This window comes from Pituophis catenifer, unplaced genomic scaffold (genome assembly GCF_029215685.1).
Source record: "Pituophis catenifer annectens isolate HBS135680 unplaced genomic scaffold, rPitCat1.0.hap2 SCAF_1, whole genome shotgun sequence".
NCBI classification, from domain to species: domain Eukaryota; kingdom Metazoa; phylum Chordata; class Lepidosauria; order Squamata; family Colubridae; genus Pituophis; species Pituophis catenifer.
This window is the reverse complement of record NW_027256881.1, coordinates 202,519,377-202,544,500: the sequence shown is the minus strand read 5'-3', so window position 1 is coordinate 202,544,500 and position 25,124 is coordinate 202,519,377. Positions and strand designations below refer to the sequence as shown.

General features: G+C 38.5%; 1 protein-coding gene across 1 annotated transcript in view; it reads right to left on the bottom strand.

Annotated features, from left to right (window-relative positions):
* Nucleotides 1–25,124, bottom strand: part of DPP4 (dipeptidyl peptidase 4) — a 73,018-nt gene that overhangs the window by 7,272 nt on the left and 40,622 nt on the right. Inside the window, exons 17-23 of the mRNA XM_070939001.1 lie at nucleotides 23,604–23,651; nucleotides 22,247–22,345; nucleotides 18,477–18,546; nucleotides 14,889–15,083; nucleotides 14,148–14,202; nucleotides 10,739–10,838; nucleotides 7,935–7,999 (exon numbers count right to left, since the gene is read on the bottom strand). Of these exons, the coding sequence (XP_070795102.1) occupies nucleotides 7,935–7,999; nucleotides 10,739–10,838; nucleotides 14,148–14,202; nucleotides 14,889–15,083; nucleotides 18,477–18,546; nucleotides 22,247–22,345; nucleotides 23,604–23,651 (632 nt within the window). The remainder of the gene's footprint in view (nucleotides 1–7,934; nucleotides 8,000–10,738; nucleotides 10,839–14,147; nucleotides 14,203–14,888; nucleotides 15,084–18,476; nucleotides 18,547–22,246; nucleotides 22,346–23,603; nucleotides 23,652–25,124) is intronic.

Genomic DNA, 25,124 nt, shown 5'->3' with positions numbered 1-25,124 from the left:
GGTAAAACGCAACTTGCCGCTTTTCAGAAGGAAGACAACTCAGCTTCCCACATGCAGTGAGTAGATGTGTAAAACTAAAGTATGACACTGCAGAAAGTTGAACACTGCATTTCCCTGTGGTTCTCTGGTGCCCCTCTTTGTCCAGTGACAATCAAGAAAGAGATAAGCTATGCTATATTTTGATAGCTCTTCGTTCTCCTGGAAAACTGACCTGATTTTTTTCACCCTTCAATTGTTCAATTTGTTGACTGTGAGGGGGGAGGGAAAATAAATTCTGAATATAACTTATTGCCAAGAATTAAGACTAGCCGAAAATGGAATCGCCATCCTCAACTGCTCTTTATTAAGCCATATTTGTCTAATTCTTATCAAACGACTCTTTACAAGGGAGAATCTGACTCGGGGCTCTCACCCATAAGGCCAAGAAATAGGCTTCAGGGAGCTTTTTCAGCCAAGGCAACCTGTGTCTTTTCATGTCAATCCAGCGGTAAAAATGCCCTCTGCTCCTCTTTAACACTAAGGCCATAGCAAGGAGTGCTCGCTTTGTGAAAAGATCAAACAGCAGTCAACATTTTACCAGCACTCAATAAACAAGTTAATATTTGGCTGGAATCTGAAGGTCTCTCTCCCTTTGGCATATTTCTTGGATAATAGAATAAATGTCATACCAGTACAAGATGGCATATTTACAAAATTGTACCCTGTTTTGCATAACCTAATGATGCAGCAGTTCTTGAGGAATGAACATTTCAAATCTGCTAGGAGAAGATTGCCAAATCTATGACTGCTTCGAATACTTGCCAACAGCATATCAAATTCAGAGAGATCTGCAAAACAACCTCTTTCACAAGTTTAACAGTCTCCCCCCCCTCCAGTGCATGGTCTTCTGGCAGCACATGACAGCTACTATCTGCATCACCCTTCATTCCCACCCCCCCCAAGTCATCAATTCAGCCCTCCCCTCCCTCCCTTTGCACATGTCAGTCTGGTTTCCTTCAGGCCTTCTCTTGATCTCCCTATGGGGAACTGTTCAGTTTTAGGGCTCATCTATCTGTCTTAAAATCTCTTCTAGTTTGCCATCCAGAGGCACTTGTGGAGCAAGTTGTCCACAATACACGTGGCATTATTCTTATTGGGTTTACTGCATCCAGCTCTCCATCTTGTTCTATTTTACAACACTTGTTCCAGTGCTGAATACCACAGTACAACTTGGGAAGCGTTCTGCAAAATTGAACAGGACAAAGGCTCTGACCTGGGGCTGCTTCACTCACCTTCATCACCTAATGACTGCCATATCAAGTGAGGATATTTAAAGGCGAGGCCTCAGTCCCATGAGATAGGCAGACTGATTTCAGCACCAATGCCATCTCACAATCTCTGGTCACAATGAATCCCTTTGAATGTTCACATGTTCAGCTACTGGGGAACTTCCAGAACTGGAGTATGTGCTTGGGTAAATTAGACACCAGTGTGTTGCATCCCCAAAGATTAATAGTTGCTGGTGACGTGTGATACTGATACCCCAATTGGTATGATCAACCATTGAAAAGAAATCACTTGCCATGTGAAGACAGACACTGTAGGTTCTGATTTAAACTGGGTTTCACAAAAGCAGCATTCTTAAATGGTGGATCAGTATTACATACCACTATGAAATGCATAGGCTCCAGGACAGGGGTGAAATCTACTTGCCTTCCTTACCGGTTTGGAAGTGCATGTGTCACGCTTCAAACTTTCTGTGCATGCACAGAAGGTAAAAAAACATTACTTTGGTTAAAACCAGGAAGTAATGACACCCGGGAGGCAATTGCTACCGGATCGCTGAACCACAGGGAAAAATCGCTACCGGATCGGGCGATCTGGTCCGATCCAGGAGCATTTCACCCCTGCTCCAGGACAGCCTGCTTGCAGCCTTAATACTCACAAAGATTGGGACTGTGAATTCCAGCCAGCATGGTTTTATTTCCTCGAGAAAATAAGTAGGAATTCTTGGAATGGCAATCAAGTACATGACCATCCATTTAATAGCAACATAGGGAATGTGCTCTTCGACTTGGAGAAAAAAGACAGAATTCTATAAAGGAGCCTCTGTCTATATACTAGAAAGGTTTTTGCACCATAAGAATGAAATAATGAATGTTACAGTTGATTCTGTAGAATCTATACTGAGCTGACTGCCTTTAGGAGGAATTTTGGTAGAAGGAAGGAAGGAAGGAAGGAAGGAAGGAAGGAAGGAGGGAGGGAGGGAGGGAGGGAGGAGGGAGGAGGGAGGGAGGGAGGGAGGGAGGGAGGGAGGAAGGAAGGAAGGAAGGAAGGAAGGAAGGAAGGAAGGAAGGAAGGAAGGAAGGAAAGAAATACCAGGATCACTGAAAGTGAGGATATTCTGAGGTGGGTTTTTTAATGTTTTTTGTAGACAGGAAGGGGTGAAAACAGGGCCATTCATTGTTCCACGATAAGAAGAAAACTTGGGCCACTGAAAGGGAGAAATCTACTCCAAATAATATCTCAAACCAAAAAGATTTTCATTCCTTGCTGCTTATAACATGAACTGAATTAAACATTTCTTCCCTCAGGGGATTCACAATAAGTCTCTCTTCCGTATCTCCATCTCTCCCTAACTTTCAAATTCTCCAATTTAATCCTCTGAGTAACACACTGGAAACCTTTAGCTTTTGGGTACTGGCAGTTTCAACGTGGACACTGCCAGCAATGAATGCCGTGCCAAGAGAAGTCGACTCCTGGCAAAAAGAAAGATTACACAGTCCTCTGGAGCCATCTGTGCTGTGAAGCTGCAGAGTGACACAGTGCACCCAGAGCACTAACATTTCAATCTGTAGAAAGTTAAGAGACTTCCAATTCCATAAGGGCTTTATGGATCTGCTACTCTACAGAGTGACTTATTAGAACCCAAAGTTATTCAGCAAGCAACCTTCTTCCCCAAATATAGCAACCACGGATGGGTAGGGTAGAATAAAGATTTCATAACCATAGTTGCATTTAAATTAGAAAGTTTTACTGAAAACCCAGACAACTTTTAAAGTTTAAATCTCTCATAGAGCTGAAAGAAGGGCAGTAAGTCACCAAATGGCCAAACTGTGACTCCAGAGTCGTTCCCCCACCCCACCCCGGAGACTGTAACAATTTCTTTCATAACTTGATAAAAACAATGGAAGAACTCTTCCTGGACAGGATCAGGCCAAATGTACCTCACAAAGACCTTTGATTCAACTGCTTGAAGGAAAGTCACAAAGAGGACATGGAGTTAATAGCTGCTGCCTACATTTGATCCCTATTTAAAAGTAGCCTATCTATGATTCAAGAGGTAGCTTTTAAAACAAGTAGTGCTCAAAAGTTTGAAAGCCATTTCAAAAAAACAACAGGGAACAGCACCACTGAGGGCAAGAAGTTCCAACAATTAATTATGAATGTGTAAACAAGTTCTTTCTTTTGCTAGTCCCAAATTTTCCCACATGTTCTTTCATGCCATGATTCTCCTCCTGCTAAGGGGAGGCGGGGGGAGGAAAGACTGTTCAATTTTTTTTTTTTACATTATGCATGACTTTCAACACTTCACCCATCATGTTTTTTTCTTTCTCATCTTCACACCAAGCTTTTTGTTTTGCTTTTTAGAGTCAGCCATAGGCGACTACAGTAAATGAGGACCTTCAAGTTGCACGTTTTACACCACGATATACATTTCATCGCTAGTTGCACCCCATCAATTGTTTTGAATGTCCTTTTCTTTGCCTTTTTTTAAGCTTGTAGTACTTGTAGTACTATCTCTGAGGGGTGGTAGCCAGAAAGGTGTAGACAAGAGTAGTCAGATTGTAGAAGTCTATAGAGACATTTTTAAAAAATTAAAGCTTTCCCCTGTCCAGTGGTATCTGCCTCTAAGGGGTGGAGCTCATCTCCATTTCATAGCTGAGGGAGACAGCGTTGTCTGAAGACATTTCCATGGTCATATGGCCAGCATGAGGTACACAGAACGTTGTTACCTTCCCACCAAAATAGTACCTATTTATCTACTCCTAGTTCCATGTCCATGGAGATTCTTAGTTGACCTTTAGACAGCTAAAAGCCTATGGAGATTCTCAATCATCCAGGTCATGGTTGTCTCAAACGTGCTTTTTCAGGAGGCAACTGGACTCTCTTGTTGTTGTTGTTTTGGACAAGAAAGTTGAGTTGCCTCCTGAAAAAGCGCCCTTGAGACAACCATGACCTGGATGATTGAGAATCTCCATAGACTTTTAGCTGTGTAGGAGTATGAATGGATTTCCAGAAAAATTGCAAACTACAGGAACCATTTGCACTTCAGTTTGAGATGCAGACAGCACAGACTCATCCCCAACAGTCTGCACCTGTCTTCAACAGTGAAGGGACATGGGGCAGAAAACATCCTGCAATCAAGAAGGCTCCACACCTTTTTGCACTACTGAGGTGACCCTGAGGATACAGATAAACCTCCAAGTGGCCTCAATGATTCTCTAAAAGAATGCAAAGGACCAACTGTCTGCAAGGAGTATAAATCCTTCCATTCCCGACCATCCAGTCAGAGCTGAAGAAGCTTCTTGGATGAGAAGCAAAATGTCTTCAAAGAAAAAAGAAGAAAGTCCAGTTGCCTCTTGAAAAAAGCACCTTTGTGGCTCCCAGTTCCATGCCTTTGAACTGCTAATTGGGCAGAAGCTAGGGCAGGAATGGGAGCTCCCCCTATCATGCCGTACTTGGGTCTCAAAAGGCCAACCTTCCAGTTAACAAGTCCAGCTTCTTAACTGCTAGGCCACCATGCTCCCTGCATAATGACATTATAATGGCAGTTTCCTAGATATTTCCTATCTAGGATGTGTAGATCTGAAGGGCAAAACCGACTAACTCATTTGGACCTACCCACAAACAAGATCCAGGCCATCTGAGATGATCCCATTCTATCCTAACTATTTTGTGAGGTAACCTGGAGTGAATGAACAGGGCTGCCCTCTTCTAGGTTTCAGCAGTATTGGAAATTGGGACCTGAATAGGTGAATCTGCAGAACTCCAGGTTAATTTATTTAATAGATTTGTACAGTTGCCCATCTTGGGTTTTTAAGGATTGGGGTTTGTTAGTAGAGTGTATCTTTGAGTCAGTTTTTTACTCCAGGTGACCTCAAGCCTATGCACTTTTCTTGGCAAGGTTTTGTTTTTAGAGTGGCTTGCCAAGACTTCCATCCTAGGGCTAATAGAAAGCCACTAGAAATTATAAATTGATGATGTCAACAGCTTATAAAGAAAATTTATACAAAATGTTTTATAGGTGGCATTTTATTGATTGATTGATTGATTGATTGGTTCAATTTATATGCTGCCCTTCTCCGGAGACTCAGGGTGGCTTACAATGTGTTAAGCAATAACCTTCATACTTTTGTATATACCTGCTTAGTACGGCTTTCGCACCCCTCTCTAAGCAGTGTTCTTTTTTATACAAAGTCAGCTTATTGCCCCCACAAACCAGGTCCTCATTTTACCTACCTCGAAAGGATGGAAGGTTGAGTCAACCTTGAGCCTGGTGAGATTTGAACTCGCAGTAATTGCAGGCAGCTGGTGCTATTTAACAGCACTTTAGTCTGCTGCGCCACCAAGGCTCTTTGCCACCAGCGAGAATGGCAAAAATGTTTAAAAACATGTCCGCCAAATGTTGGAAATGTAATCAGTTACTGGGCTCTTATTACCATATGTGGTGGACGTGTCCAAAGGCTAAAAAATATTGGATAAAAATACGAATATGGCTAGGAGAAATGACAAAACAACGAATAGATTTAAAACCAGAATTGTTTTGTTGGGTATATTGCCAGAAAAATACAATAAAGGAAATACATATTAAATTTTACATGTTTTAACAGCAGCAAGTATTGTATTTGCACAAAATTGGAAAAATGAAGATATTCCCACTGTGGAAAGTGTAATAAAAAAAATATTAGAATGTGCTGAGATGGATAGATTAACAATGAAAATTAAGGATAAGAAGGAAACAGAATATTTTTTTAACATGGGAGACATTCTATCAATGGCTAGAAAATAGAAGCAGAAGTTAGAAACTTAAAATTGAAAAGAATGTTTAATTAAATAATGTAAGGTGAATAATTAAGGATAAGTAAAAATTATTATTAATATGTTCTGATGATAATTGTTATAAATAGCAATGTGAAAATTTTTGTTATCATTACTCAAAACCAATTGTACCCAGACAACATACTGTCAATGTGAATATTGAGTTTTTATGTATACAAAGTGTATAAATAAAATATTAAAAAAAAGTCATTAGCCCAAGGTCTCCAGTTGGCTTTGTGCTAAAGGTGGGAATAGAACTCATGAGTTTCTAGTTCAGGGCCATAACCACTACACCAAACTGGTTCTCAAATTTCAGAAATCCAGATTTATTTATTTAAAAGATTTGTATGGCTGCCCATTTTAGGTTTTTAAGCACAAAAACAAAATTATCTGGTTGTCAAGCTCTCATTTTATGATTATGGCTTTTAGGCTTTTTCTCCATAATTCACTCTTCCCTGTTCCCTCATTAAACCTGAACAGCAGATGCCCAATAGCAGCATTTGTTACATGGCTGCTACTTCATCAAGTAGCAACTGGAGTAGAGATAGGATAACTTAGCAAATTTTTTTCTCCCTTTGCCCACGGTGGGTTTTGTGACAATGTGCTCAGTGTGTTATTTCAATTCAATTCCATGTCTATTTCTATTTCAAAACAAGGAGACATTTAGATCTCCTTATCAAATGTACACCCTCAATATGTTCCTTTCTACTTAGTTTCTACACACTTCAACAGGTGTTCAAACACTGTGGATGTGTCAGAGTGCATGAATTTTTATTATGATGTAATGGAAAAATAGAAACAGTATGCTTAGATAGAATCATAATTTACTATAAAGTTCTTTTTGGAGCAAAGGCATCATAAACGTGATACTGAAGAAACAGAAACATGCACACAACATACTTGAGCACAAAATTTACAGATATGCATTGGCATGTAAAGACGCTGCAATAGCAGATATAATGGTAGATGTGCTTGTTTAAGAGCAATGTTAGCAGAGCAATGTCACCTTAAATTATCTCAGGCTAATACCTCACTACCACCATTTCACTTGCAGTGCAAATTCCAAAAGTCAAAAAACAAATTCAATGCCTAAATCGGTTTTAGTGAAGAAATGCCACAGATTAAGAAAGAGGGAAGGAAAAGATGTTTTCATAAGTGTCTGGTCAGATCTATGCAACCACATTCTCATGATAAAAGTGCCAACTGATGCAATGTTAAATAGGGTTATAATCTCTGGGTTGCAAATAGTATTCAGATTACACTAAAAACCGCAAAGTACAATTTGCTGCTATCTAATTGTTGCCTATATTATTGCAACCCAGAGATGTTAGACGGCATGTCTACAGAACCCAAATCTCTACACAAAGGTATATCAAATAGCATACCAAATTCATTTCCCTAATAAAAGAAACAGTTTAGTAAAAGTTATTTATAAATATTTATATTCTGATAAAGAACAGATGGAATCCATATTCCAAACAAATGCAGTCACCTAACCTCTACAGTATAGCAAAACATTGTAAATAATTTAGGAAACATCTGGAATATATTAGCAACACTCAACAGAAACTGTTAGAATATTCTTCACCTAGAACAACTATTGCTTCTGATGTCCTAAATAAATTACCATATAACCACTTCTCTATAAGAAGGATAGGAAGTGGGGGGGAACTGCTATCATAGCTTGCTTGTTCTGTACATGTTCTGTAGGACTTGGTGTGTGTGAGTGTGATCCAAAGTTTATGGTAGAAGTGCAGTGGAGAAAGGAGTATGTGAGTGGAAGTCAGGCTGAGTGAGATTCAGCTTGCACTGTTTTATTTTTGTACAGTAAAAAGTGAACGACATTTTCTTACCTCATAGAAATCCAGGTTATCATTTTTTTCAGGCATACCCATGTAGCGTTCAGTATATATAGAATCTAGGATGGAGTGGAGCACATAAAGAAGACATTATGCAATATCTAAAGGGTATGCTTGCTTATTTGACTCTGGTGTTCATTGGCATCTATTTATCAATATAGTGAATGCTTTATTGTGCTACGTGTCCCCCCAAATTTACTGTTTTCTTAATAATAGGCACTGGAGATAATCACATTTTTAAATATTCAGTATGCAGTTGTCCATAGCAACAGCATTATTAATTATTCTCAGCAACCTTATGCCAAAGTAATATTATTCTCTCATCAACTGGAAAGAAAATGGAAGTTTTACTAAGGTTGCTCTCAGTACCGTTTCTCTGTGCACTTATTCTGCTGGTTGGTAACACAACAATATCCTTAACACCCCTCACACATATATGCTAGTCTTTCCAGATTCTAGGAGGCGGAGGCTCATCTCCGTTTCAAAGCCAGAGCCAGCGCTGTCCAAAGATGTTTCTGTGGTCATGTGGCCAGCATGACTAAACACCAAAGGTGCACGGAACGCTGTTACCTTCCCACTAAAGGTGGTCTCTATTTTTTACTTGCATTTTTTACATGATTTCGAACTGCTAGGTTCGAACTGCAGAAGCTGGGACAAGTAACGGGAGCTCACCCTGTTATGCAGCACTAGGGATTTGAACTGCTGAACTGCCAACCTTTTGACTGACAAGCTCAGCGTCTTAGCCACTGAGCTACCGCGTCCCTTCTACCTCCCTTTACTGTAACCTTAATGTACACATCTCCCCTAAAAATTCAAATACCAAAATGAACACAACTGAACAATGGAAGCAATAAAATGAAACTTTGGGAAATGTGGATTTATTAACCAAAGGGTTTTTCATACCTAGCCTGGACTCCATCTGCACCTCCCCAAGGAACGTATACTTCACAGTTTGGGAAACCCCAGATAAATCTTGTGTGTGACTAGACCCAGGTTTAAATTCTGAGTCAGCCATATAGGACATTGGTAGAGCCTGTACTACTCACTAGGTGGAATCCAACTTTGTCCTTCCATCAATAGAAGCAAGTCCACCAACTAATAGGAAGGAGATTTTCCTTTCTCCAGAACAAGAAAATACACAAATGTCCCACAAAGGAGATGGAGAAAGTCTTGATAAATTAGGAGGCATCTGATAGCATGACACTATTTCAAATATCTAGCCACTTTGCAGGCTTCCAGCAAAGGAAAAGTGGAAGAGGGACCATATTTGCTGCCTTGAGCTCTTTGATGAAAGGAGGGATAGAGATGACTTAAAAATAAATACTCCAAAACTCTGCAGTTAGAAATCATTTAAAAGAGATTGCTGCCTACCCAGATTGCTCCCCGAAAATAAGATCCTGTCTTATATTTTTTTGAACCCTGAAATAAGCGCTTGGCCTTATTGAGATGTCTTATTTTGGGGGAAACAGGGTATATAGGCATGTCATAGAGCCGTGATGGCGAACCTATGGCACGCGTGCCCGAAGTGGCACGTGGAGCCATGTTGCCTGGCATGTGCGGCGGCGCCCGTTCCTCTTGCAGGTTTTTGGTACGCATCCGCACGTGATGATCAGCTGGCCTTTGTGCGTGGAGCAGTTCCGGAAACTGGAAGAGCTGGTCTGATTGGCACAAATCGGCGCATGCATGGCAGTAACTGGAAGACTTGCTGGGCAGCGTGCATGCGTGTGCCAGAAACCGGAAGTACCTTATCCGGCGCATGCATGGCCCCTGGGCAGCTCCTCTTCCTAGTGAGCGCACACAAAGTGTTCCCTTTTCGGCACTTGGTGCCAAAAAGGTTCGCCATCACTGTCATAGAGTATTGCCTCTTGATAAACAGATTTCTGTAACATTTCAAAATATAGAACAAAACTATGATTTTTCTAGAGATAGTATACTCATTTGCAATGGGGGAAATCTATGAATAATTATGCATATTCTAATACATAATTATTTTTTAAAAACCAAACAGTAAAATTTAACCATTGAAGGTAGGACAGAAGAAGTTAGCACTGATATGCAAAAGGAAAACATGAAAAGAGGGGCTTAATTACACAAATATCATCCTTTCTAACTTCCAGCAAATATAGCCAAATCAGGTTTTCTCATAGCCCCAATGAAAAGCAGAAGCTCAAGAAGCCATCACAAAGCTTACCCAAATCAACTCATGATTAGAATTACAATATGAGGCAGAAATATACAGCTTTAACGTTCAAAATTCCCTTTTGGGAGTTTTTAGAACATCGAGCAAACTAATAATAAGTGTTTGATTCATACTTTAATATACATAAGAGGCAATCAGCAGTATCATTTAATTGGTAAATATTCTAATAAATGATTAAAATTATGACCCTTCTTTCTAGAGCTCATTGTAATATAAAGGAAGTTGGTAGTGATGCCAACAAATTCTATGACATTCAGAAATGATCCCTCCACACTTTGGAACACATGGCACTTTTGAGGAATGCAAATGCAGACATTTGCATTATAGTAAAATTTCAAATATTAAGTAATTTTGTGCCATTTAAAGGTTAAGCAGATTATCTTCCTTTCAAATCCAAGTTTCCAGTAGAGGAAAAAAATTATTAATCTAGGGACAGTGTGCAATACCTCACGTGAATTCAGGAAGGCAAACCAAATGGTAATTTCATGTGGGAGAATTATGTACCCAACTATTCATACTTTATACCATTTCCCAGTATGGCTCCTGTGGTACTTGACAAAGGATCTTCCTACTTTATTGTGAATAAATAAACACATACCATAATATTGCCAGCGTGAGACAGGTGCCACAGCTATTCCGCACTTGAATACACCACTTCCGGCTCCGAGGACCATGGAAGTTACATAGCCTCCATAAGACTGAGAGAAAAGAAATAGTATTATTTCAAACAGACCAAGAGGGATACAACGTTTGTGTGTGTGTGTGTGTGTGTGTGTGTGTGTGTGTGTGTGTGTGTGTGAGAGAGAGAGAGAGAGGGGGGGAGGGATGGAGGGAGGGAGGGAGGGAGGGAGAGAGAGAGAGAGTGTGTGTGTGTGTGTGTGTGTGTTAAAGGATAGCTTTGCTTGGATCTTAGTTTGCCGAGTAATGAGGCAAGGCTTGTTTTTGGGTAATAAAACTCTTAGTAAAACCTGTATAGTACCTTTGTATAAAGGCGTATAAAGGGAGCCCCATTAGGCTTAGTTTCAAAAAGAGGCATCTCTAGGCCGGGTTAGGGAGAATGAGACGTAGTCACATGTTCTCCTTCATTTTATATAGCTGCCAACTTGACATGCAACTCAGGGTAACCTGAATCAGAAGGAGTCTGGTCATTTCTGTTCTAATTAACAACTTTTACTAAAAGGCAAACATTTTGTTAGCAACAATTCACTTCTTCATAACTAAAACTTTGATTTAATTAGCTGCCCAGAGTTGGTTATATGAGGGGTGGCTATATAAATGTTTTTAATTAATTAATTAACTAATTAACTGATGTAGAGAGAGTGAGGTGGCTGGATGGAATCACTGAAGCAGTCGGTGTGAGCTTAAATGGACTCCAGAGGATGGTAGAGGACAGGAAAGCCTGGAGGAATGTTGTCCATGGTGTCGTGATGGGTCAGACACAACTTTGCAACTAACAACAACAAAACTGATGTAGGAGTTAAATTGTGATGATGCTGGGAGAGGGGAATTTAGATTGGTTATTGCAGATACAGGTTACATATGGCAGATTACAAGTAATAATTCGGTCAATTATCAATTTTAATGTGTTAATACGAAACACTGTGTTTGCTGAGATTTTTTGAGATAGCCTGAAACCATTTGATGCACGTGAGTTCAGCAATCTTTCACTTAAGAGTGATTTTCCCCCCCAAGATGGTCATTTTAAGGTCTGCAATGAGTGTCCTAGGAGGCTGAAGTGCTCTCTATTATTTTGACCTTATTTTGTCTCCTGATGTCAAACTTGTGTCCATGAATTCTTCAGTATACGCGCAAACTTTGTGCTATGTAGAGAAGAGTCCAAAGGGGCAGTTGCTGGTGCATATCACATTAGAGGACCAGCATGTGAAGGCATCTCTGATTGTGTATGTGTACTTGTCGGGGCCCACAATGGTATAAATGTGGGGATAAGCTAGACATCTGGATTTGTTGCAGAACCTGGTTCCCATCATTATCCTGTTATTGTTGTTTTGTTGCATGTGAGAATCTGCTTCAGGTTAGATGTTTTTTTGTATGCAAACATGGGTCTGAAAAAATATAGTATCATTGTCCCGTATGGGCTTCAGCATATTAATAATGCATTTGAGTAGTTTGAGCTCTGAGCTGGAGGAGGTAATCAGTGAAGTTCTGTTCTCCTATTCTTGTGGTCTGTTTTTTAAGAGGACCTCCCTGGAAACTGATCTGCCTATATAGATATGTCTATTGATCTCATTGGATGGGTGGTTGAGTACCATGAATAGCTGGTTTAATTCCAACAGTTGAACACCTCTGCCAAGCATAGCTGCAGCACTGAGATTGGCTAATAGAGCTATCATCTATAGCCAGACTATAGCTGGAAAAAGTCCTTTCAACTCCTTTTTAAGCTAGCCAAGACTAACATAGCTCTCCTGCTCCAAGGATGAACTTGAGTATCTGTGCAAGGAGACATTCCCTTGTATCATAAAATATTCCCTTGATATCACAAAAATACAATGAGAATAGACTTTTAAGTGGATAGTTGACCCAATCGATTTAAAATACAATCAAACCTTATAGATGACCCTCACTCTGTCAAGGACCTTGGAGTACTCATTTCTAAAGATCTAAGTGCCAGAGCCCACTGTAACAACATTGCCAAAAAGGCATTAAGAGTTGTTAACCTAATCTTGCGTAGCTTCTTCTCTGGTAATATTGTACTACTAACTAGAGCATACAAAACATTTGCTAGACCAATTCTAGCAAATACAGCTCATTCTCAAATACATTCCCAAATACAGCTCATCTGTCTGGAACCCGCACTGCATAAATACAATTGAGAGAGTCCAGAGATATTTTACGAGAAGAATCCTCCATTCCTTTACCCGCAATAAAATACCTTATGCCACCAGACTTCAAATTTTGGGCGTAGACAACTTAGAACTACGCTGACTTTGGTCTGACCTAAGCATAGTATATAAAATTATCTGCCCCAATGTCCTACCTGTCAATGATTACTTCAGCTTCAACCACAGCAATACATGAGCAAATAATAGATACAAACTCAAGGTAAACCGCTACAATCTCGATTGCAGAAAATATGACTTCAGTAACAGAGTGGTCAATGCCTGGAATGCACTACCTGACTCTGTGGTTTCTTCCCCAAACCCCCAAAACTTTAACCTTAAACTGTCTACTGTTGACTTCACCCCATTCCTAAGAGATCTGTAAGGGGCATGCATAAGAGCACCAGCGTGCCTACCGTCCCTGTCCTAACATTCCTTTTTATTTTTTACTCTTACTCTTTTCGTGTATTCAAATTATGTTTATACTTTTACCTGTTATCTTATATATGCTTGACAAATAAATAAATAATAATAAAATAATAAAATAATAAATAATAAATAATAAATTTCCTGCAACCTTATATAGAAGCCAACCTACACTAGAAACACAGAAGACAACAGTGTGACAGACTAGATTCATAGATAGATTCAGTGTAAAACACAATGCAATTTGCTTGATTTTCACTTATCATGTTATGTGAACAAGCAATTAAAGTTTGCACACTATGCTTTATGGCTTAATGTAGCGTATGAACCTATCTAACTATGGTTTACTCAATAAACTCTGAATAAGCAACTCATGGCTTAATGCAAGGTATGAACCCAGCCACATAGTTATTGTGGCCATTAGAGAATGTGAGAATGTAGAAAAAGAGTCTCGCTGGATCAAGGCAATGACCCAGCTGTTCCAATTTCTATGTGTCTGAATAGTCCATCAGATGGCATAAAGATGGGAGAGATAAATGGAAGCAATAATTCAGGTTTTGAATGGAAACACTTCTCTACTTAGAAAAAGGCCCAACTAAAATATAGAGGAGTATCTTATAAAGAACATCTCCTGTGTCTCCACAAACAGCAATTTCTCACAATGTGTATTCAAGTGAAACACCTTTTCTTACTAGCAGCAGAATATTTAAATCTGAACAAAACAATTAATACTTTAATACTTACCCAGCCCCAAATAGCCATTTTGTCCTTATCAACAAAGCTCATTTCGGAAAATAGCCTAATTAATAACAGAAAAGTGCACATATTCAAAAAAATCTTATCTTATTCTTCTTTGCAATACTTCCTTTACCCAACCTGCCTTACTCCTTGGAGAATAGGCGTATAAAAATGTAATACATAAATATTAATATTCAATACTTATTTGCAAACAAGTTTTTTTCTATTCCACTTTTTTTTAAATAATTGGATTACCAATAAGGGACAAAGGAAATAAAAAGAAGGCTACTTGGGTTAGAAATAGAAGAGAAATTAGTGTATTTGTGTTAATCAAATTTTCATTGTCAAACTAATATATGAATCTTAACTCAACTACCCATCAAAATTCATTTCTCTGAAAGTTACAGTCCAATTCATCAATCAAAAAAATTGGGAACATTAAGGAAAGGCCTGCACAAAATGTTTATATCATGCAAATACAGTAATTAACTATCTTATATGACAACCGTTTGCAAAAACTGTGTATTAGATTAAAAAAAATTACTGTAAATTTGGATTTTTTTAAAAAAATAAACCCAAAATTTATATTAATATAAGGAGGGGATGATAAAAGTTAGTAAATGGAAAAAATGAGAAACAAAGAAAATCAAGCCTACAAAATTCTGCAAGAAGGAGAAACATTCAATTTCCAGTTAATCCAGTTAAGATGTTAACCGTCCTAACTAAGGCAACAAGGCACAAACATACTTGGCTGCTGAGATCTGATCTTCAACTTCATAGGTTCCCAGTCTTCGGTATATTGCATGCAAAATTTTATCTCCTTGAAAGCCGCTTCCTCTACCATCGAAGCTAGCCACAATAATCCCTTCGGAGCTTGCCAGATACGTAGACCAGTTGATCCGGAAGGCAGCATCTGCTTTCTGACTACCAGGTCCTGCATATCTGTGGAAAGTAAGTTGGTTGACTTGATCCATGCCATGCTCTATTTGTTCTGCACTTTCCAAATTCTTATATAACCAGGGAATTTGGTTGGAACAGAAAATATCCAGCAGCCTGCTCTTCATCTGAGTTTGCCACAAACACTGTAACAATAGAACTGGGATTCAGGCCCATGAAATGTATCCTGATGATATGCTGGATTTTTAATTTTCTTATTATTTGGCTGGCTTTAGTTGTATTGAATGCTTATTTCGCTATACACATACATGGCTGGAAATTAAAAATAAGCAATATAGACAGCAATTTAGGTTAAAATTAATATATTCTAGTAAGAATGGTATTTACAAAGAAGACTCTAAATAGAGGAAATTTAATTGAAGCACAAAATGATAAGAAACGAGATGGAATCGTATGATCTTTTTCTGGCACAATCAGTATATGAACTCTATGGTAGGATTTTAACCTCCATTTAACTCTCTCCATTGAATTATTTCCATCTTCGTCTTTTGAAATAATGAGATGTTTTTTTAAACTTCATTCCTTTATGGTTGCTGCAGAACTTAGAGAATGTCCAACAAGAAGTCAGCAATCCCCATTCTCCCATGAAACACAATGAGTAACTTTGGACCAACCTAATCTAATTTATTGTGAAGTTGAGGATAATCATGAAGCTCCTGGAAGAAATCTCAAATAACATTAAATGTTCATGACTAAATCCTATTGAAACGACTGCCCATAGAGATAGTTTCAATCTATATTTTCTATACTCCAACTCTCACCCTGGGCCTTTGTGCAAATACAGCAAAACCGAGTTTAAGCTGTAAGCATTTGTTCTTGCTTCATTGCGGGAATGTCTCGATGTCTCACACCTTTTTGTTTTTTTCCATAATGGAAGGCATTATGGGTCCTCAATTATTCATTTTCCAAATATTGTTTGACATTGTGACATTTGCTAACAGATTACTGCCTTATCCAGAACATTCAAATACCAATCAGGTCTTGCATCAAAGCCCCAACAAACATAATTAGTGGCTTTTGAGCTGCTGCATGAGAGTACTGCTTTTGCCTAGAGCTACTGGGGCTCCTACAGCACTTACAGCCATGGGCCACACAGTCGCTTGCTCATTTCCTCATTGAATAGTCTTATCTGACGATATTAACATTTCTGGAATATATGAAGAGCAAACACTCTTAATTAGTTGCCCAATTATACCTCCCCAAATGGAAGTCCCTTTGTTGATGCCAGATGTTGATCATGTGCAAGATGGCAGCTATGTGGCTCAGTTCAGAAAAGCTTGTTCAGAATGAGGAGCCATAGTATCCTTTTCAATGTATTAAAGCAGCTGCATCCTGCAGAAGGCTTGCATGGTTGTTTCAAAGCCTGTCCTTGGTACTGTGTGTACTCTGGGAGTAACGCGAGCCTGCATATACAGTTCATGTACAAACACTGTGGTCAGCCTTCAAGGCAGTTGCACTTCTGAAAAGATGCAGCTACTTTAATGCTTTGAGGATGCCTACTTTACTATTGTTAACAAAAACGGCAAACTCCTCTTTCAATGTTTTTCACTGCCCTACTTTTTAATAAAGTGATCAAGTGCAAAAATGAAGGATCTGTTTTTTCCTCTCGCAATAGATCTGAAGGCTAATTATATATCATCTGAAGAATGTACATAATTCAAAACAGATAATCTACGAATCATGGTCGTGTTCACACGTCCCCTGGCATACTATCCTAAAACCCAAATGCTAATCTTCAATAAATGTAAACGGTGTACCAAGATCCACTTTTGCTGTTCAGAATTTTAATAAGCCTTTGATTATCACTCAGTGAAATTTTAATTAGTGAAATAATTAATAATTCTAATGATTATTATATATTATGTTTAAAATATGAATTAATAGGACAAAGAGAAACTAAATGCTTGTAACTATTGTATGCTACATTCCTTGCACAACCAATTTTCACCAAATATAGAATATTTGCATTTTATTTACTATAAAAAGCAAATTTCTATAATTTGCAGATTACAGGAAGAAGCTAATTAATGCAAATCCTTTAATATGTGCAGAAGAGTGTGAGGGAGGAATAGCATCAACAGCATATGTTCAGGATCCAGGAAATGTGCCTTCTTTGTTTATTTCTATATTATATTTGCAGGATCGGGTTCAGTAAAGATGTATGTATATGGTACAATGGTCTTATCCACATTTTTCTAATGGTAGCTATCCTTTGGCCATTGTTTTTATTTAACTGCAAACTGTACAGTAGTCCTGACCTAGAGTATACCGGTTTATTTAAATAGGCTCAGCAATACATGTCAAGATTTAAGCCCATTTGGGAGAATGGATTTGCTTAATGACCACACGATTCGCTTAATGATGATTCACTTTATAGTTGTCATAAAAACAGTCATAAAATCAAGTCAAGTCACATGGTGTCCTGCTTAATGACTGCAACAACTGATGATGGAAATTCCAGATTCAGTTGTGGTCATTAAATGAGGACTGTTTGTATCTCATTGGTTGGAACAGCTGGAAATACTTGAAGGCAATGAAGGCAAGACTTTTTGAGCGTTTGTCAAAATATGTGGCATGGTGCAATTACTAAGGCTTATGCATTTGTTTCTGAGGCATATAGGTGTAAAAGTTAGGTTTGCCTCTTAACATCATCACTGTGACTTATTCAGAACAGGGCACTCTTAATGATCACTGCAGTTTCTGAACAACCACTAGATGGCACCAGTGAAACTCAGAAAACTCTTTACTGCCCTATAACAATGGTTTGGCTTTTTATAACCTATATCTGATAACCCTATTTCAGAACCACGATGCTTTTCTATACCATAAATTAATTGTCACTTTGATAATTTGCAGAGCAACAGCCAAACCAAACTCTTTTAATAAAGGCAATAAGTCTTGAAACACGTTAAACTCTTAAATGTTTGTCAATGAAATTTCTTAGAAATATTTTTGTTGTTATCCTGGCTAGTCCTTTTCTTCTAATCTTACTAGTGCAAAGATATTGCTTGTATTTGTCTGATGACTGCATCACAGCCCTCTGAGAGAATATGAAACCAGATGCCAATAAGTTCCTCCTCTTCCTCTACAGTAATTTATTAGCAACAACGCCTTCTGGGTGGAAGAAATGGGCCATCAGCCTACTCAACAATGGCTTGCATCTCCCTGAACTGTCTGCAGCCAAGCTGCTTCTCAGGGGAGCAATCTGCAGCATTCAGAACTGAGGCCTGAGCAAACCAGTTTTGCTAAACCTGTCTTGCTATTTAAATCTTTGTACAGCATCCACGAAGCATTAGGCAGACAATACATAAATATAAATATAATTGGTAACATGAATTAAGCATAAATAAATAAAGGTAAAAAGGCAGTTTGACTTACACATCAACGAGCAAGGGATACTTTTTTGACTCATCGAAATTAGGAGGCAATATCATCTGATACCAGTATGCTGAAGAGGGGAAGAAAAATAGGAAAGCAAACAAAAACATGAAATATGCATTAATAGTTATAAAGAACATATGCAGGGTTAGCTTGAACATAGGAAAGGCAGGGAGAGGGACAGGAACTGGAAAAGTCCTACACAGGATCCAAAGCTTGCACTACAGTAATAAGAAAAGTTTTCCACCTGCAGACTTTCGCTAGATAAAATTGATTGCTGCAATAACTGGTGATGATGTTAATTACAATAAAAGGAAAGGCTTTATGAAATCTTTAAAGTTTGAACATTACATCAACTAAAAATCCAGGGAAAACATGACCATAAAAAACATTCAAAACCACATTTAATAGTCAAATTAACCTCTGGTATAGTCTTACATCAGAACCAGCAACTTTGATTAAAAAGAAGAAGGTTCAAAAGATTCCAGCCGCATTTGAAGGTGGTATGTATGTATATAATGGAATAGAAATAAAATGTAAAGAAATGTAAAGTTCTGCATTTGGATATATATAAAAAAGTAAGCCATTAAATATAAGGTGGGAGCTGGTTTGGTATACTGTAAAAATGATCTGGATATTCTTGTTGACCTAAGCTAACAGTATGATGCAAGTATGAAAAAGTAAATGCTCTATTGGGATGCATTAACAAGAGCATAGAGTCCAGTTCATAGAAAGTAATTGTTCCAGTCCACTCTGCCTTGGTCAATATTTATGATAGTGTATCCAATTCAGAGCACCACCGTTTCAAAAAGGATCATAACAAATTAGAGTAAGTTTAGAGAAAAGCGATCAAGTCTGGAAACCAAGTTATATTGGAACAATGAAAGGATCTGGGTATGTTTAAAGAAAAGTTGATGATGGAGAAATATAATTACCATTTAAATATATATAGTGGGAATGAATTTATTCTCTTTTGTCCCAGAGGACAGGATCAGAACAAAGGGTTACAGAACTACAGAAAACTGAATCAGACTAAATCAGACTAAATCATGAAACAACTTCTTGACAGTAGGAGCGGTCAGATGGTGGAGTGTCACAAGACATGGTTAGTTCTCCTTTGCTCGAGGGTCTTCTAATGGAATTGTATGGTCATCTGCCAGAGATGCTGTACTTAATCCTGCACTGTGCAAGAAGCATCGGTGGACTCTTCCAACTCTCAGATTCTATGATAATACATTAGATAATTAATTTTTCTGGACAACGAATGTGAAGGTTGAAATCTGTACACATTTCCATGCAAGGAAATGCCTTTGATCTCCATAACTTTCAGTGTTAATACTCATTTACCATAGAAATCATCTGAAAGAATTAGCTGCAGAAAAGTACAGTTATTCCATATTAATCAAGGTTCACAAATAGCATAGCTGTTGTGGCAGCTGAATAAGGGGACTAGAATGCAAAATTAGATCAGGTGCTACTGACTTGCCTCTATCAGGCAAATGGAAAACTACATACAGGTAGTCCTTGATTTATGACCACAACTGAGCCCAAAATTTCTGCTAATCAAGACAGCTGTTAAATTAGCTTTGTTCCATTTTACCACCACTCTTGCCACAGTTGTTAAGTGAATCACTGCAATTGTTAAGTTAATAACATGGCTGTTAAATGAATCTGGCTTCCCCAATTATTTTGCTTGTCAGAAAGTCATAAAAGGTGATCACATGATCCTGGGACACTACAACCATCATAAATACACGCCAGGTTTCCAAGGGTCCAAATTTTGATCATATGAATATGGGGATGTTGCAATGGTCATAAGCGTACAAAACAGTCATAAGTCATTTTTTTCAGAGCTGTTGTAACTTCAGTCACTAAAAAGAATGCTTGATACTTACCTGTATTTCCATTCATATAAAACATTGCAAAATTAGCCAAAAATAGGTGAGAACAATTTCAAGCAGGCTTTCTCCAAATGCCAATTTCTCTTACAATCAGTTTTGTGTTGTATTATCACCTGGAAGGCATGGTGAAGAGAAAGAAAGAGAGAGAGAAGAGAGAGAGAGAGAGAGAGAGAGAGAGAGAGAGAGAGAGAGAGAGAGAGAGAGAGAGAGAGAAAGAAAGAAAGAAAGAAAGAAAGAAAGAAAGAAAGAGGAAGGGAGGAAGGAAGGGAGGCAGGCAGAAAGAAAGAAAGAAAGAAAGAAAGAAAGAAAGAAAGAAAGAAAGAAAGAAAGAAAGAAATACTTGAGGTCTTTCATCAGCTTGAAGGCTGCCCTGTGCTTTACACAGCATGAAAAGGGTCAGAACCAAATGCTGTTTCATACTTTCATACACACTGATGTTTTAATTTTTCTCTTTAATTTTCTATTTTGAATGATTACTAAATTATATTTTATTTTGGGGAGTGAATGTTTGTGTTTCTGTTTTTTAAATACTTTATCAATAGAGGGTGCTATGATACTATTATTTTGGTTCATAGCCTCTCCTGCTGGTGAAAAAAATGCTGCCTCTTTTTTGAACAAAGGAAAGAAGGAAGTTGCTTTTTCTCATTATTCCAAAGTGAATGGTGGGGGTGAAAGGTGCAACCTTTTTTTCTCATTAGTAGCAGAAGCTATTAATTAAAAACAGAATTCTCTTTAGTAAAGAAAAACAACAACAACAACACTGCAAAGAAGTTGCACCCTTCCAATAGATAAGGTGGCTGGCTGGCTGGCTGGCAAGATGTTATAGTTGAAGGCATGGATTTGGGAAAGCAGTATGCGTACTCTAAGAGAGTGAATAGACTGGGAAGAATCAGGTGGGACTGGAAAAAGATGGTGTTTGAGATGACAAGGACAAATTCCGGTAGAAAGAGATAGATGGGGTGGGGAGTGTGGGGGAGAGGAAGCCAAGCTGTTGGAGGCATACAAAAAGAGAGTAGATAAGGAAGTAGATGCAAAAAGGAGGGAATAACAATATTTCGGGAAGGAAGGATGGATTGGTTTAGTGGTTAAGGCACGAAACTAGAATGTCCCACCTTAGCCGTGAAAGCCAGCTGGGTGACTCTGGGCCAGTCACTCTCTCTCAGCCTTACTCACCTCACAATAACAGGATTCTTGTTATTGTGGGGAAAATAGAAACAGGAGAATGTGTTCGATATATTCACCATATTGAGTTATTTGTAAAAAAAAATAAGAGGGAGGGGGGAGGAAAGAAGGAAGGAAGGAAGATTTGGAGATGTGTGAATGAGGCAACATTGTAAGCACAACATTCAACTGCCTCATTTTCTGCCCTTCTGAATTAAGACAAATGTTTCAGAGTAATCATTACTCTTGTGTGTTGCTGGCAGTTCTGACCTTCCCAGTCCAAAGTGCAAACTGAAACTGATAGGTATCAGCATGACAATAATCAGAATCACACTCAAGACTGCAGACATCATATATCCTGAATCAGCACACCTGAAATAGCTTACAGCCTCCAACTGAAAGCAGAAATTCATGGAGGTATCAAGAAAAAGATAACCCTGGTTTCAATAATATTGTCTGCTTGGTCTTCATCTACAAAGTCTCATATTACAAATGTTTAAGCCTAATGGTTCTTTTCCTGTTATGAATCATAGGAGAAATTGTTTTTCTAAGGCACAGCTGATAATAATTAAGAGCTACAAAACATTCATGTCATTCAAAATTATGATTTCAAAAAGCTATGCAAATACACTGTTTTATTCAGGTTTTTTTTTAAAAAAATGATTTGTTTCATTTTGTTACAAAACTACATTTTGTTTGCAAACTTACTTTGTCCATCCAGAGTAATATTTCTCAGTCTTTTGCTGGGCATCTGAATTTCTTTCAATACATTTCTCAAATTATCGTTATTTTCTAGGATCTTAACTTCTAGGATTAAAACAGATATATTTGATAAGTCAAAGAATTAAAACAACACGGAGAGCTGGTTTTAAAAATAAAATTACCTGGGGGGTGGTGCTCATCTCTGTTTCTTTAACTGAGGGAACCATGGTCATGTGGCCAGCATGACTATTTGCCATTACCTTCCCACCAAAGTGGTGTACCTACTTATCTACCTGCATTTGCAGGCTTTCGAATTGTTAGGTTATCAGGAGCTGGGGCAAGTAATAGGAGCTTACTCCCGCTGTGTGGCATTCAGGTCTCGAACCCAGGCTGTCAACTTTCCAGCTAGCGAGCTCAGCATCTTTAACTGCTAAGCCATTGTGCCTCCTATTTGGAAGTGGGACTTACTTCCTAGTAAACATGCGTAGGAGATGATTGATGAAAAAAAATGCCTCCGATTTCAAACATTAATTACAAGCAGGGAAGGAAAAAGAAGAACAAAAGACACACATTTAAATCAACAGAAAGAACAATCCAAATTCTTTCCCACAAATATATTTCTTTTCATACCAACTGGAGTGTTTCTCAACAATGCCGTAACATTCAAAATCTAAGTAGCACCAGCTCAAAAAAAATATGAGCTCAGCTGGCAACAATCTCAGCTTGTCAAAATTGCTACACCCAGAAGGGATTTTTTTTTTAAAAAAATCACAGTCTCTTGTCCCAGGTCTGTACCTTTTTGCCAGGTATTATTGGAAATCTGATCTCCTTGCAAGTATGCACGCGCACACACACACACACACACGCACACACACGCACACACACACACAAACTCTTGTCGTTTTTTTCTCATCAAGTTATATAAATTATAGTGACATATTAGATTGATCCCTTTAACACAATGGTTACAGCTTCTTAGTAATGAATCTCATTCTACCTCAGGGATCTACTTCTAAATAGTGTGCATTAGACAAATCAAATCAAGCTTTCTTAAATTGGTGCCCTGCAGACATGTTAGGCTAGAAGTCCCATTGTTTACAGCCAAACAGCAATTTGAATTGCTTTCAGGTGTGATGAGAACTGAAATCCATCATATGTACGGCACCCAACTGGGGGAGGTCACTGAATTACATCACCAAAGTGTAATCTCATGCATTCATACCAGAAATAAAACTAATTATGTATAACTGATCTTACTGCAAGATATGTATGGACAAAATATTACAAACTCTAGATCATAAATATCCCAGAATAGACATGCATTCACATTGTTCCAAAGGAGGAAAAAATTAAAATAAAATACCTTTGCCTGTATTGCTGTTTTGCAAGGTGAAGAAGGGCAGGCCAGGACCTGTTATTCGCAGAGTGTTAAAAAATCCAATTAATTAAACTAACTTTTCACTGAAGTTATTGCTACTGTTTCTTTGTCAATGTGTTTTGACTGAGATGTTCTTATGTTTTGCATTTTAGTCTGCATTTTCTTTCTTTGTAGATTTGCTCAATGATTTAGTGGAAAGATGATTTAATCAGATGCAACATGTAATCCATAAATATATTTAAAATAAATGAATACTGTAAATAAAAACTACATTCAGTGGAACCAATTAATACCAATTGTCATACTAATTTTATTATTTTGGAATAAGCTAGTCACTAGTACATCTTTTTTTCTGTTCTACAACACACAACACTGTAAACGAAAATGCTTTTCCTTCAACAAATTAATACCAATCGTCATATCAGCTAATTAACTGGAAATTGGAGAGTAGGTTTTTTTGTCTTTCTGTTCTGACCAGCCAAAAATTAGTTTTCTTCTTCACATCTGTTGTATGGATGTCCAAAGTACAGGGTAGTTATTAGAAGTCTTCTAGTCCAACCTCCTGCTCAAGTAGGGGACCATTTCAGACAAATGATTGTTCAAATCATTTTTTTAAAAACCTCCAGTGATCAAGCAACTTGCCAATCTTGATTGGCTGCTTATGGATCCTCCCTGCCATCACATCAAGAAAGAAGGAGAGGACTCCCTGCTGCCTTTAAATGTCCCCTCAGCATCAAGAGGAGAAAGAAGGACAGTCAGCAGTTGTCAGGACCTCCTTCCACTCTGCAACTGTTTAGATAGAAGACAATGGCTGCTTTGGGAAAGGTGAGAAGCAACAGGGGCAGCAAATCCAGGAGCCTGGATAGCTCAAGAGACAGAGCACTGTAATTTAACACCAGCTGTCTCCAATTAAAGTAAGATCGAATCTTGCCAGGCTCAAGGTTGACTCAGCCTTCCATCCTTTCTAAGGTAGGTAAATTGAGGACCCAGTTTGTGGGGGCAATAAGCTGACTTTGTATAAATATACAAAAGTATGAAGGCTATTGTTTAACGCACTATAAGCCGCCCTGAGTCTCCAGAGAAGGGCGGCATATAAATCAAATAAAAAAAAAATTGCAACAAATGTGGGTAGGAGAGGAATATGTCTCCCAATACAAGGGTGGGTGGGTGGAAAGACATCTCCACTAAAGTGTCAGGAACAGGAGTGTACTCCTAATGCAACTTCTGCAGCTACTCTCTGCTGCTTGTGGCTGAGGCAAAGAAGCTGCCATATTCTCGGTATAGCTTTCCCTCCAAGGATCTTCCACATTGAGCATAGGAGGTGGGGGGGGTGCTGGAGCAACATTGGCCTAACTCAGGGGTTGGCAACCTTAAACACTCAAAGAGCCACAAAGGTCCTAACCGGACCATTCAATTCTGGAGCCGACCGGAAGTCCGGTTCCTCCACCATAGAGTCTCCTCCTAGCGTGGCATCCTTTTTCCTCTTCCTGTCCTAACTGAAAGCCC